The sequence below is a fragment of the Apis dorsata genome, unplaced genomic scaffold, assembly GCF_000469605.1.
Source record: "Apis dorsata unplaced genomic scaffold, Apis dorsata 1.3 scaffold_27, whole genome shotgun sequence".
NCBI classification, from domain to species: Eukaryota; Metazoa; Arthropoda; class Insecta; order Hymenoptera; family Apidae; genus Apis; species Apis dorsata.
Genome location: NW_006263329.1, coordinates 1 through 13,495, shown reverse-complemented (window position 1 = coordinate 13,495; position 13,495 = coordinate 1). Strand labels below are relative to the sequence as shown.

The 13,495-nt window shown below is 23.1% G+C and overlaps 2 protein-coding genes across 2 annotated transcripts; both read right to left on the bottom strand.

Moving 5' to 3' along the window:
- Positions 1-3,713: 3,713 nt before the first annotated feature.
- On the bottom strand, positions 3,714-5,516 carry LOC116185623 (DNA repair protein RAD50-like). Its single transcript, XM_031510446.1, has 2 exons — positions 5,237-5,516; positions 3,714-4,641 (listed from the first exon to the last, which is right to left on the bottom strand). Exons 1-2 carry the CDS (start codon positions 5,430-5,432, stop codon positions 3,716-3,718), a joined length of 1,122 nt encoding a protein of 373 aa, XP_031366306.1. The 5' UTR covers positions 5,433-5,516; the 3' UTR covers positions 3,714-3,715.
- A 1,838-nt stretch (positions 5,517-7,354) lies between these two features.
- Positions 7,355-13,489, bottom strand: LOC102675979. The gene is made up of 4 exons (XM_031510451.1): positions 9,955-13,489; positions 9,622-9,741; positions 9,033-9,251; positions 7,355-7,515 (listed from the first exon to the last, which is right to left on the bottom strand). Exons 1-4 carry the CDS (start codon positions 13,457-13,459, stop codon positions 7,355-7,357), a joined length of 4,005 nt encoding a protein of 1,334 aa, XP_031366311.1. The 5' UTR covers positions 13,460-13,489.
- Between the last annotated feature and the right edge of the window lie 6 nt (positions 13,490-13,495).

Below are 13,495 nucleotides of genomic sequence, written 5' to 3'. Positions count from 1 at the left end.
GTATTAAAAAATTTTATATTTTATAATTTCAACTTTATAATATATATATATATATTTATATATTTAGGAAAAAATTAATATTTGAATATAATTCTCTTGAAATCATTCAATATTTATTCGAAGCACTTTTTTAATATTATGAAAAACAAACAAGATATTCCAGATAATAAAGTTACGGAGGCTTTCTGAATTTTAATCTTAATTATATTGGATTAAAATTATATTTCATATTTATTTATCTATATTAAAATTACATTCGCGTTTAAAAATTAAAAAAATAATATAACAATACAAATATTATATTTTTCTCAAATTATATTATTATTCTATTCATTATTGAATCATTAATTATACATAAAAATTATTTTACTTTTATTCTATTAATTTTCTTTTGAAATTAACTTAAATTAAAATAATTAAATTAAAATTTACTTAAATTAACTTAATTAATTTTTATTAAATTTATTCCTCATTTATTTTCCTTTCTTTATATCTTCTTTATGTATTTGAACAATTGTAAATTTTTTAATATTTAAAAATATTGTGAAAATAAAATAATATTTTAATTATTATATTAATATTTAGTTTTTATTTAGTATTAATATTATAAAAAGAAATAATTAAAATTTATAAAAAATGATATTCATATAAAATATAAAATATGAAAGGATTGGTTTCATAAATATATAATTTACATAATATTAATTTAACGATCAAATATTCAAACCAAATTTCTCCATTGTGCACATTGTGAAATTCGATATTTAATTCGTGTAAAATTGGTTGATGCTTCGATAGATAGCAGACAATGAAGATGGACATTTGATTTTTCTATCCAAATGCATTATCTGTGGGAGATTTCTCGATTCTTGAATAGATATTCTAAAATCTTGGCCTTGTGAAATTTATCAATTCAAATGCCACATCGATTTCAAGATCAATATATATATCTATAGTAACTTGAGTACACCAATAGAAACAGAAACGAAGATTTATTCAAGGCATAATTAATAATTTAAAATTATTTGAATCTTGAATTATTCCTTTCACCAATGTTCCGGATTAACTTAACTGGATTCTTTAAGACATAACATGATTTCTAAGGCCAAGAAGCTTCTGACGAATGGAATTATAATTGATTTCCTTGAGTTATTTCAGAAGAAATAGAAAGAATAAATATGAAACAAATAAAATAATTTACGAATATGAAAAAAATAAAATAATATATATATATATATTTAAAAAAATTTATTTATAATATATTTAAAAAAATTATGCATATTATTTAAATAATAATAAATCTGTATAATATTTATTGTCGATTTTGTATTGTTCATATTTTATTTTCATGTTTATTATTAAAATATTTAAATTATTTTTAATAGAATATTTATTAGAAATCATAAAAAAAATAATTTATTAATATATAAATATTTTTTATAAAAAAAATAAATATAATATATATATATTATAAATATTTAATGATATAATAAATAAATATGTTACATATTTTATATGAAAACAAATCGAAAATTAGTAAATTTATTAATAAAATATAAAATTATTAAAAAATAAAATCTTTTAGAATGCTTTGTCTAATATTTTTCTTATAATATATATTATAAATATTTTGCAAGTTCATAAATGCCGATCATTTACATATATAATAAACATATATAATTAATGTCAATTAAATGATATGAATTCTCGATAAATCATAATATTATGTGAGAATTTCATCACCAAAAGAATAATTTGATTATTATTCATTTCACTAGAGATTTCGTACTTCTTATTAATTATTTTAAATTTAACGATTTATACAATGAATTTTGTTCTTTTGAATTATGCCTTTTTCAGAATTTTTATGCAATTGTAATATAACTTAGTTTCGTATTTTGTATTTCGATTTTTTGAAAATTAGATTAACACAATGAACAGTTTTTTCAATAGGAATAATTTAATTATAACTAATTATAACTAATAAGAATTCTGAATTAAAATTAAATTAAAAAAGTTTCAGAAGTTTATCTTTTCAAACTTCGAAAATTGAAACTAATATAATCTAGAAACGAATAATTTTATATATTATTATATTATTAAGATATTAATATTATATAATATTATATATCTTTATATTTTTCTATATATTTTTTAATTAGTTAATAAAGTCTTAATAAATAATTAATTTTCAATTAAAAAATATAATGAAGATGTTTTGTAATAAATTTTTTTCAAAGAAGATTTGATATAGTTTGACCACATTTAATATTAATATTATATAATATTCCATTCATTATATATTATTCCATTTGTTTTTTAAATGTTTATGAATTAATGGATTTGTAAAATAACCAAACATATGAATTGAATATTCGTAATACACATTCCCATTGAATCCAGTAACTATTATCTCTTATTATAAATTATAAATGACTCTCTGAAAATTCAATTTAGGTAACAATGATAGAAGTGTCATTTAAAATCAACAAGCATAAATATTCTTTCATAACAACTATATTATTAAAATTTTCAATTTCTAGATTTTTGATTATTAAAAATTTTAATATTTTATATTATATTATAAAAATTTCAGTACAAGAAATTTATTCAATGTCCTTTGTAGTAGATATTAAAAAAACAAAAATTTATTTTATATTTTCAATTTATTTTTACGTTAAATTATATCTCCCACAAATTTATTAACAAAAATTCAAACGTTTCAATGTAAGAAATTTCAACAAATATTTTCTGTAGTAAATGTTACAAGAAATAAAAATTTACATATATTCTCAATTTATTTTTATATTAAATTATTTTTCTTTCTCGAAATCATTTTATAAAATAATTTTTATTAAAATCATTATTTATGAAATAATCGAATTTTATAAAATAATTTGTTGTTAATAATTTCATATATTCTTTTTATTTAGTACCATAGTTTTGTTAAAGTATTCATATTTATGTGATAATTTATTTTCATATTTATGTGATCAACTTCTATGTTTTTTCACATTAATTGCTAAAATAATTGATCGATAAAATATTTAAAAAATCGTTTACAAGTATAAATTTCACATATGCTCGTTTCAAAAACGAAAAAATAATGTAATAATTATATTTAATAAGTGAATAAAGCGATAATTAAATTTATTCAAATTTAATAAAATAATTTTCCATGATCAATTTCATAGATCAATTTTTATGATTTTGAATTCACAGTTAATATTTTGATATCTTATTATGCTGTTTAAATCTTAAAAAAACAATTTTAATTAACGTCTCTTTATCTATCTATGAATATTTAATGCGATGTTTTTACTTGTCAAATTACGTGTCGAGATTATTTCTTGAGAATATGACGACATTGAATTAAAATTATAAGGATGGATGGACATTATTATAATATTTATTTAAATAAATATAACAACTATTTAATTGCTCTGCAATATATTAAAATATTTTTTAAAAATATAAAATTTATTTCTTTACACAAGTTTATGATATAATATTTCATAAATTTAATTGAATATTAGACAAATTTCTTTCTAACAAAATATATTTTTACATCCCACATAAATTATAATTATATAATATCCCTAATAAATTATTCCATATATTTATTAACCATACTTTTACTTAATTATCAAATTATTTTTCATTTTATTTTCTGTTTTGCCATTTTGTAGATCTTTATCGATCTGCCGTTTTTATCTTATAATTTAAGCAGAGGTATATGTTTAAACGATAAGTTTAATATATTTTCTAATCCTAATGAGCGTTTTAAACCTCCAATCAAACCAAATATCCCTTTGATATTTTTCAATTCATTGCCGCTCAAATCAAATTCATCTCCATTTTTCGCGTTCAAAATTGTTTGAATATCGATTCCTCCTTTTAATAATTCAATAGCTTTCGAAACAGAACTTGTAAGAAATTTCAAGTCTAAATTTCTTTCGTTGTAATCATCAAAATCCAAGAGATTAAAATTTATATCCTTCTTTTTTATCTCACTGATTAAAGAAATTAATGATTCAATTTGATCTTTATTCAAAAGACCTAGAAGACCTTTTTCTGATTTTAAACTATTTAAGAGTCCACTTAAACCACCAAATAAGCCACCAATTTTATCTTTATTTAAATCTTTTTTCCAATCTAGACCAATTGGATTTTTTTTCCAATCTAATTCTTTATTCCGTTTTACGTCTTTATCATTTTCCTCATTCTTTTGTGATTCACAAGTTTCAAGTATGCTTTTTGAGATGTTATTCAAATCTATAAGTACCTTAGCATTCTTCTTTAAATCTATAGCACCATGATCAGTTTTTCCTTCCTTTATTAATTTTAAAACTTCAACAACGCTCGTATTAAGTTCTTCCAAAGAACGAATGTCTTCGCTACCTTTCTCGAATTTCCAAGTATCAAACTTTTTGCCCTCCTTTAGCGATTTAAGAGCAATATTTAACTTGTCCTTGACATCTTCTAAACCTAGCAGATCTTTGCCACTTTTTTCTTCCAAAAGAGGACTGATATCTTTCTCTTCTTTAAGCCATGAAGAAAGTTTGGTAATCTTTTTCCTGACCACAACCAGATTCAGATTTTTGGATTTTTCTTCTTCTTTTAAGGCCTCTTCACGTTTTCCTAATCAATTAATTTATCGATTAAAAAATTTATTTTTATAATATGTTTCAAGTTTAAAATGTCTTTGATTCTTAAAATTAAAAACCTAATTTTTAAATTTTCAAAACTCTTTAAAATGTATTTTTTGTTAAGAATTAAAATTTTAAACATTAATATTTGGAATTTTTCGAATTCAAATTCATAATTAACCAATAAATAATAAAAATCTTTTTTGAGTTACAATAAATTAAATTTTTATGCTTTTTTTTCATATTTTTTTACAAATTTTTGACTTGGATTTCGAGAATTTTAGATTATAAAAATAATAAAAAGTTGTAAAAACTATAAAATTCTTTAAATTTCAAAGAAAAAATCACTGTTTCGAGTATGTCGAGTTAAAATTCAAATTTAAATCTATATTTAATTTATGAAATATTTTTTAACTTATTCATAAGAATTCTATATTAAAAATATCTACAATATTCAAAAATATAAAAAGGTTAATTTATTATTTTTTAGATAAAATCTTCTATCTTATAGTTTGACAATATTAATATTTCATAATTTTCAGATTTAATTCAAACCAATTAATACTGTCTTGAATCTCATGAATTACCTTCACGAATCTTCAAATGTTCATTTTTTGATTTTGAAGCACTTTCTTCTTTAATTTCTTTTAAACTCTTTGACTCGCTTTTCTCATAAGATGCTTTGTCCTTTAGTCCAGCGTCTTTTTTTAATTCTATATCTGTGTCTGCGCACACAATATGTACACAGATGAATATAGATAGCAATAAGAGCGTATATTTCATGTTTCACGGTCTTCTTTTCAAACTGATGCAGTATGACAACGAATTCTTTGCTTTTATACTTGAATGAAAATTAAAAATCAACACCTGCAAGCATTGGTAATCTTTCTATATATTTTTATTTCTTTTTGTGATACAACATATGTCGATTTGATAAGATGGCAATAAATACATATTAACATTTATCGCGAATAAGTAATTTATGTATTTTATTGAAAAGATGTGTTTGTACAACGTATTAAACTTTTGATCTGGCATATTTAAATTATATTTCTTTTCTTATTTCTTACAAATATTTTGGTAATTAACGCTTTTTATCTTTTTATAAAAAAATACTGTCATGTGTAATAAATGTTTGTTCTTTTAGAATTTGAAATTAATTTTGAAATATTGAAATTGTATTTTTTTTTGTTATAATAAAATAAATGTTTTGTAAATAAATTGCAAAAATTATACTGTTCCTTTGTCCAATTATACTATCCTTTGTTGATATGTTAATTAGATTGCATTTTGAATTAATTTATTTTATTTTACTCTTAATTATTATTCGACTTACCGTTTCAATATTTTGATAAAAAAATATAGGAGTTTTATTTTATTTTAACGTTTCTTAAAGCAATATGATAATCAATAAAAGAATTGATAGATATAAAAATTATTTTTATGTAAATTATTTGTATTTTGAAAAATTAATATCACTTATATAAATATTATTATTTATTTAGTATATTCAAATATTTCTGATAAAATGTATATTAAAATCAATTTAATATTAATATTAATATAATATAATAAATGAAAAGTGATAAAGAAAGGATATAATAATGAAAAATATTAAAATAGATAATTAATGTTTTTTTAAATTTAAATTCTTTAAATAATTATTTCTTTCTATACAAAAATTATAAAAAATTTAGCACACAAATATATTTATGTACTTTTAATAATAAATTTTTTATCTTTTTTTTTAGAATTATAAATTTATTACTCAAATTACAATATTACATTAAATACTTATAATTAAGAAAAATTTATTTTAAATATTATTTGCTTGTATTATTCATTATCATTATAGACAAAGTTACAATTTTTTATCAAAATTTTATTGCTCTATAAAAAATAAAATAACAAAAATTATCTTTCTTTAGTGTAATTAATATTTAAAAAATAGTATGAATATATATTTATAAAATTTTTAAAAAGATAAAATATTAAGAAATAAATGAATTAAATTGAATAGTGATAATATTTCATAATTTTTAATTAAAAAAAAAAATTAAAAGATAGAAATTCAATTGAAAACATGCAATTCATAGGAGTTCTTTTAAACATAATAAAAATATTAAAATAATTAAAATAATGAAAACAAATAAATTAATCGTGAAAAATAAGATTAATATAATACATAAACATATTTCTGAAAAGTAAAAAAATTCCAACATCCTTGGTTTCGTATTTATCTCTTGTTTTTCATTATTCTTCGATAAAATATTGATCAAAATTTAACAGATGCTATAATATGTTGGTGTATTTTACAATCATAATATATATTCAGTTGTTGGAAATAACCAAAATATAATAACCGAAACAAGACACACATGTTTAAAAAAAATTTATTTCAATTTTTTATTAGTATACTGTGTATTATTTTAATGAAATATTAATTTCAAATATTAATTTTCATTGAAATTATTTCTATAGACAAATTTTTAAAAAGATTCACTCAGAATGATCAACAACAAAAGAATATTCGATAATTATATTTTCTAATTATTTTTATATCATTTTTTATTAAAATTTTATTGCTTTATAAAAAATAAAATAAAAAATTATCTTTCTTTAGTGTTTTAATTAATATTTAAAAAATAAAATTAATTCTCGTTAAAATTCTTTATCTTCTACATAAATAATATGAATATAAAATTTTAAGCTGTTGGCGTTTTATCATGTGAATTAAATGTAAGGGTTAATGAAGTACTATTTTCCTCTACACAATAAAATACCCACATACAAGTTTCTACTAGTATTAAATGCATAAAGTTTAGATCGTTAAAATCATATATCCACTTTTTGCTCATATTTTCTACTGTTTATAAAATATCTACGTTGAAATTATTTTGAAAATACGATAATATTATTCAATAAATTCAATTTAATATTATATATATTATCATAATTATTTTATTACAATTTATTATCTCTGTGCAGAATAATTTTCAAAAAATCATGTATTATAGTTTTTGAAAATTTCTAATAAATTTTATCTAATATTTTACAGGACATGTATAAAGTGAATAAAATAATAAAATTTATAATAAATAAAAAATATTTGCACTTTTATAACTTTTTTAAAGAATTTTATGAAACATAATTTTAAATATCTTACAATATTTGTTACATTCATAAGCCATTTATGTATATATTTCCAAAATTTCTCTTGTCATTTAAAATTGTTCTCTGAAATATCTAAAAAAAGATTTTTAATAGAATACGATAAAATAAAATTAGTATAAAAAAGTCATTTTTAATTAAAACATTATCTAATCACATTAATATTCAAAAATTCAAACAATTTTGTAATTACAAACTAATTTCCGTTTTCTGGCATTCAATTATCAGGAATTAACTTTTAGCAGCAATTTATATCTACTATATTGTCTCAAATATCAATTTTAATATCAATAATTAAACTATTGGATAATTGATTGGATGATCTGTTCTATTTAGAAAACATTATTATTTGAAAATGGATAAACTAAAGATAATTTATAATATTTTCATTGAAAAATAATAATAAAATATAAAATTAATATAATTACTTTTATCATTCTTTCACTGTATTATATTTTATCATTTATTAATTCTATTATTATATCTATTATTATATATTATTACTATGAATTGAATTATTACTACTGAATTATTACTATCATACGTAAAGTATTAAATATTTATATCATTCTAATATAATCTTAATATATTCATAATATATGCAAAAAATATAATTTCTCTTATCTATATTAAATAAATAAATATTTAATAATTGTTAAAAAAGAATACATGTTAATGAATCTAAAAGCAATCCGGTGTTCATGGATATTAAAATAAATAATATTTAGAAACCATTCTAAATTTCTAATTAAAATAGCCGCAAGCAGCATTTAATTTTTCATGAAATTAATCTCTGATATTATACAGCAGCAATAACATTTCAAGCTGTATAATCAACAAATTGAAACGACTGTCGGTTTAAAATGAAATTTCTAATCGAATTTATTAATGTACCCTTTTACATACATATATATATATACATATGTACAAACTTTACAATATTTTAACATTACTGTGCCTAATTTTACTGTGATTTACGTTTCTTCTGTTTTTGATAAATCTTACGTGTATTTTATCGAAAAAAAAATTAGTTTAAAAGAAAGGAAACTGCTTCATCTTTCTATAACAATAGAGCTACTTTCCTAACGAAACTTATATATTCTTCTTTCATTTGCATTTATCTATATCTGGCATATTCTTTATTTGTCTTTGGAATATTTTTCTTCAAGAATGATTCAAAATCATTTTCCTTGTCGTAATCTCTCTCAGAACTTTCACGTCTTTTCTTATCTTTAGTAAGAACAACATAGTAACAAGTTGTTTTTTCCGGCCGTTTGCCGACCCTTTTAAAATCCTCTTCTTCTTCATCTTCTGGCTTGCGTGGCTTCTCTTCTGGATATTCTAACGTCCAAGTCCTAGTACCACCCACATGATAATTGGTTAAAGGTTCTGTTGGCCATTCTGGTCCAGGTGGTTGTCTGGTTTTTTCTTCTATAAAAAATTAAATAATTTTTTTTAATCTAACTTTGTCTTGATATATTTTTATTGATATAATTAATTTTTTGCATATCTAATATCTAATGATATTATCGTGATAATTAAATCGTGAAAATTAAAAAGTAGAATATGATCAAAAATTCTTCTTTTTTGATAAAAAATTAATCAATTTTTTAAAATAATTCTTAAAATTTATTTAAAATTTATCTATGTAATGATTGAAATGTAAATATATTAATGTAATTAATTCTATTATTAATATTATTAACATTAACAATATTATATATTATTATAATTTTTATATTTCTAATATTTTAATAATAATATTTTAAAAATAAAAATTAAATAATATTTAATATTCTACCTTCAGTTGTTTCTTCTTCTTCTTCATCTTCGTGAATTTTCTTGGGTTTTGGTTTTTCTTCCTCTGGTGTATATATCATTGGTGTTTCAATTACTTCTTCTTTTGGTACCGTAGTTTCTTCTATTTTTTCATCCTCTTTATCCTCAGGTTCATAATCTTCTTTATATTCTTCTTCTTCTTCTTTTTCTTCTTCTTCTTCTTCCTCTTCTTTATATTCTTCTTCTTCTTCTTCTTCTTCTTTTTCTTTATATTCTTCTTCTTCTTCTTCTTCTTCTTTATATTCTTCTTCTCCTTCTTCTTCTTCTTTATATTCTTCTTCTCCTTCTTCTTCTTCTTCTTTATATTCATCATTTTCTTTGCTTTCATATTCATCATTATCTTGATTTTCCCATGGTTCTGTAACCTCTTCTTGCCTTAGATTTCTTTCAATTTGATTCTCATAATCATAAATTCCATTATTCCATTCATTTTGTTTCATTATTGTCTCATTATCATTTTCTACTTCTTCATCTTCAATAATTTGCAACATCGATCGAACTTTATACCTATTATTATCAATTTTCCAATTCATTTTTCCCGTAGATTTGATTCTCGATGCTTCAGTGATCGTTAAACTCTTTGTTAACTGAAAATTACAATTTGCATATTTACAAAATGATTCGTCAATTAATAAATGATTTGTCGTCATTTTATAACCGGTAACATTATACAATTGATAATTAGGGCAAACAGCATTTTGTTCATTAATGTTTTGCTTAAATCGATTCCGCTCGATCGATCTTTTATTTTCATTCTTGTTCTCTTCGATTTCCGTCTGCGGTGTCACATAATCCGTTGTAAACGGACCTTCCATCCACTCATGCTCCTTAAGACGCAATGCAAAAAGTTTTGTTTTTTCTTCTTCGTCTTTACTTGGTGTTTGGGTTGTCTTCATCTTATCGTCAGTAATTTTGTACAATGGATAATCAGGACAAACAGTTTTTTTCTCGTCTATATCTGGCTTAAATCGTTCGCGCTCCATTATTTCTTCACGATCAACTTCTTCGATTTCTGTTTGCGGTGTCATATAATTTGTTGTAAATGGACCTTCAGTCCATTCGTGCTCTTCAAGATGCAATACGACAATTTTTGTGTTTCCATCTTTCTTACTTCGAATGTATCGTATTCGTCTCGTCGTTATTTTATAACAATTGGTAAAATTGTATAGTTGATAATTGGGGCAAACAGCATTTTCCTTGCCAATATTTCGCTTAATTCGATTCTGTTCGATCGATTCTTTATTTTCATTCTCGTATTCCTCAGTTTCTGTCTGCGGTGTCATATAATCCGTTACAAATGGGCCTTCTGTCCATTCATGTTCTTCAAGATGCAACGTGGCAATTTTCGTTTTCCCCTCTTCTTCCTTACTTAAAATGTATGGTACGCAAACTCGTTCGGTCACCATGTCTTTACCAACAACTTTTGATCTTAAAACACACTTCTTCGTTGTCACAAATCTTTTCGGTGTCAATCTTTCTACTGTTTCTTCAGTTACTGTTTCTTTGGTCACTGTTTCTTTCTCTATTTCTTTCTCTTCCTCAGTGATAGTAGTTCTTATAGTAGTGTCTTTTTTAGGTGTAATAGTTGGTTCTCGAATATCAATCGTTGTCCTTTCCGTAGGTGGAAGTGGCGAGAAAAGTGGCGTCGTACGCAAACAACAATCTCGTATTGTTTCTGTTGGTTCAGAAGTCTTAGGGGGCCATGATATTTCTTTTCCTTTCTTCAACGTTTCTTCCATTTCTCTCACTAATTTTTCAAAATCTTCCTGATCTTTCTTGAATCTCTTTTCTCTTTCCAGTAATCTCCTCTCTAGCTCCTTTATCCATTTTTCTCTCTCCCAAAACTCTATCTCTAACATTCTAAGCCTTTTCTCAAATGCATCGGTCGTCAAGAAGGGAGAAAGAGTTATCATTTTCATTTTAGGTCTTGTCGTATCAATATCTATCGCATGCTCACCGATAGTCGTTTGTGTTATTTCGTGTAAAGCTTCTATTGCTTTAGTGGCAACATAAGCCTTCATCATTTTTTGTCTTTGTAATAGATCGCTTATTATTTTCGCTTTACGATTCTGCCATTCTTCTTCTTCTTTATCTAATTCTATCTCTTTTCTTTCAATATCTTTCATCTTCTCATCCATTTCCTTCAGTTTTCTTTCCAATTGTTCCATCAATTCAAGATTGCGGGTATGCTTTTGACTGTCATCTGTGATGGGTGTAAATTCGACTATGGCTGGTACGGGAGTGATTTTGGGAATGATTTTCTCTGGAGTAATTATAGTCGAAGTAGTTAATGTTATAATCGGAGTAGTTAACGTTATAGTCGGAGTAGTTAATGTTATAGTCGGAGTAGTTAATGTTATAGTCGGAGTAGTTAATGTTATAGTTGGAGTAGTTAACGTTATAGTCGGAGTGGTTAACGTTATAGTCGGAGTAGTTAACGTTATAGTCGGAGTAGTTAACGTTATAGTCGGAGTAGTTAACGTTATAATTGGAGTAACTAACATTATAGTCGGAGTAGTTAATGTTATAATCGGAGTAGTTAATGTTATAATCGGAGTTATAATTAAAGGAGTAATTATAATCGGTTTTGTAGTAGGTGGAGGTATAAAAGGAGTAAAAGTTATATCAGTAATATTATCTTCATATTCGAAAGGCAAAGATTCCGTAGTAAATTCCAAAGTAGGTGCTAAAGTATATGTGAATGTTGTAAATAATGGTGAAGTAGAAACGATTTCAGGAATCGGTATGAAAGGAGTAGTTATGTTAACATCTATTTTAGGTATTGTTACTTCTACTTTAATAACTTCTTTCGTGGTAGTCTCGATTGGTGGTGTCGGTGTCGTGATTATAGATTCAGTAGTTTCTATAGTAACAACAGGATATTTCGTTGTAGTTTCTGTTGTTTTAGTTGTTACAATAAATGTAGTAGTTTCTATAGTAACAATTGGATATTTTGTTGTAGTTTCTGTTGTTTCCTCCACATATTCTTCCCAATCTGGACTGACTGTTTCTTCTTCTTCATATTCTTCATATTCTTCATATTCTGTTACTTCAGTTATTTCAGTTGTGGTTTCTGGAGTGACAGTTGTGGTAACTGTTTCGATTACAGGATAAGGAGTGGTAATTTCCCAAGGCATTATCGTTGGTGTAGTAATTATAATAGGATATTCTACAGTAGTAACTATTAATTCAGTAGTGGTTTCTATGGTTTTAGTAGTAATGTATGGAGTTATGGTAGTCACATTTATAAGTTCTATAATAGGTGTAGTTATTTCTACTAAAACAGAAGAAGTTGTTTCAGTTGTTATGAGAACTGTTGGATATTCAATTGTAGTTTCTGGCGTTTCTGTAGGTGTTGGAGTTTCTATAGTTATATTCGTAACTTCAATAATATGTAATGTAGTTGTTTCAGTTGTCACAATAAATGGAGTAATTTCTATCGTAACAATTGGATACTTTGTTGTAGTCTCTATTGTTTCTGTGGTAATAAATGGAGTTTCTATAGTTATATTCGTAACTTCAATAATATGTAATGTAGTTTCTGTTGTTTCATTTATCACAATAAATGGAGTAGTTTCTATCGTAACAATTGGATACTTCGTTGTAGTCTCCGTTGTTTCTGTCGTAATAAATGGAGTTTCTATGGTTATATTCGTAACTTCAATAACATGGAATGTAGTTTCCGTTGTTTTAGTTGTTATAATTACAGATTCAGTGGTTTCTGTAGTTTCAGTAGTAATAGTTTCTGCCGTTTCAGTAGTTATATTTATAATTTCAATAATGGGTGTAGTAATTTCCATGATGACAGAAAAAGTTGTTTCGGTTGTCACAATAAA

Excerpts from the sequence above, each read along its gene's own strand:
- LOC102675979 (XM_031510451.1), bottom strand. The coding sequence starts at position 13,459 with ATGGAAATTACTACACCCATTATTGAAATTATAAATATAACTACTGAA. Across the intron at positions 9,742-9,954 it reads AAATGATGAATATAAAGAAG|AAGAAACTACGGTACCAAAA; the intron begins AAGAAGAAGAAG and ends ATGAAAAAATAG. Across the intron at positions 7,516-9,032 it reads AGATAAGAAAAGACGTGAAA|TAGAAAATATGAGCAAAAAG; the intron begins GTTCTGAGAGAG and ends TTTTATAAACAG.
- LOC116185623 (XM_031510446.1), bottom strand. The coding sequence starts at position 5,432 with ATGAAATATACGCTCTTATTGCTATCTATATTCATCTGTGTACATATT. Across the intron at positions 4,642-5,236 it reads ACATTTGAAGATTCGTGAAG|GAAAACGTGAAGAGGCCTTA; the intron begins GTAATTCATGAG and ends TTAATTGATTAG.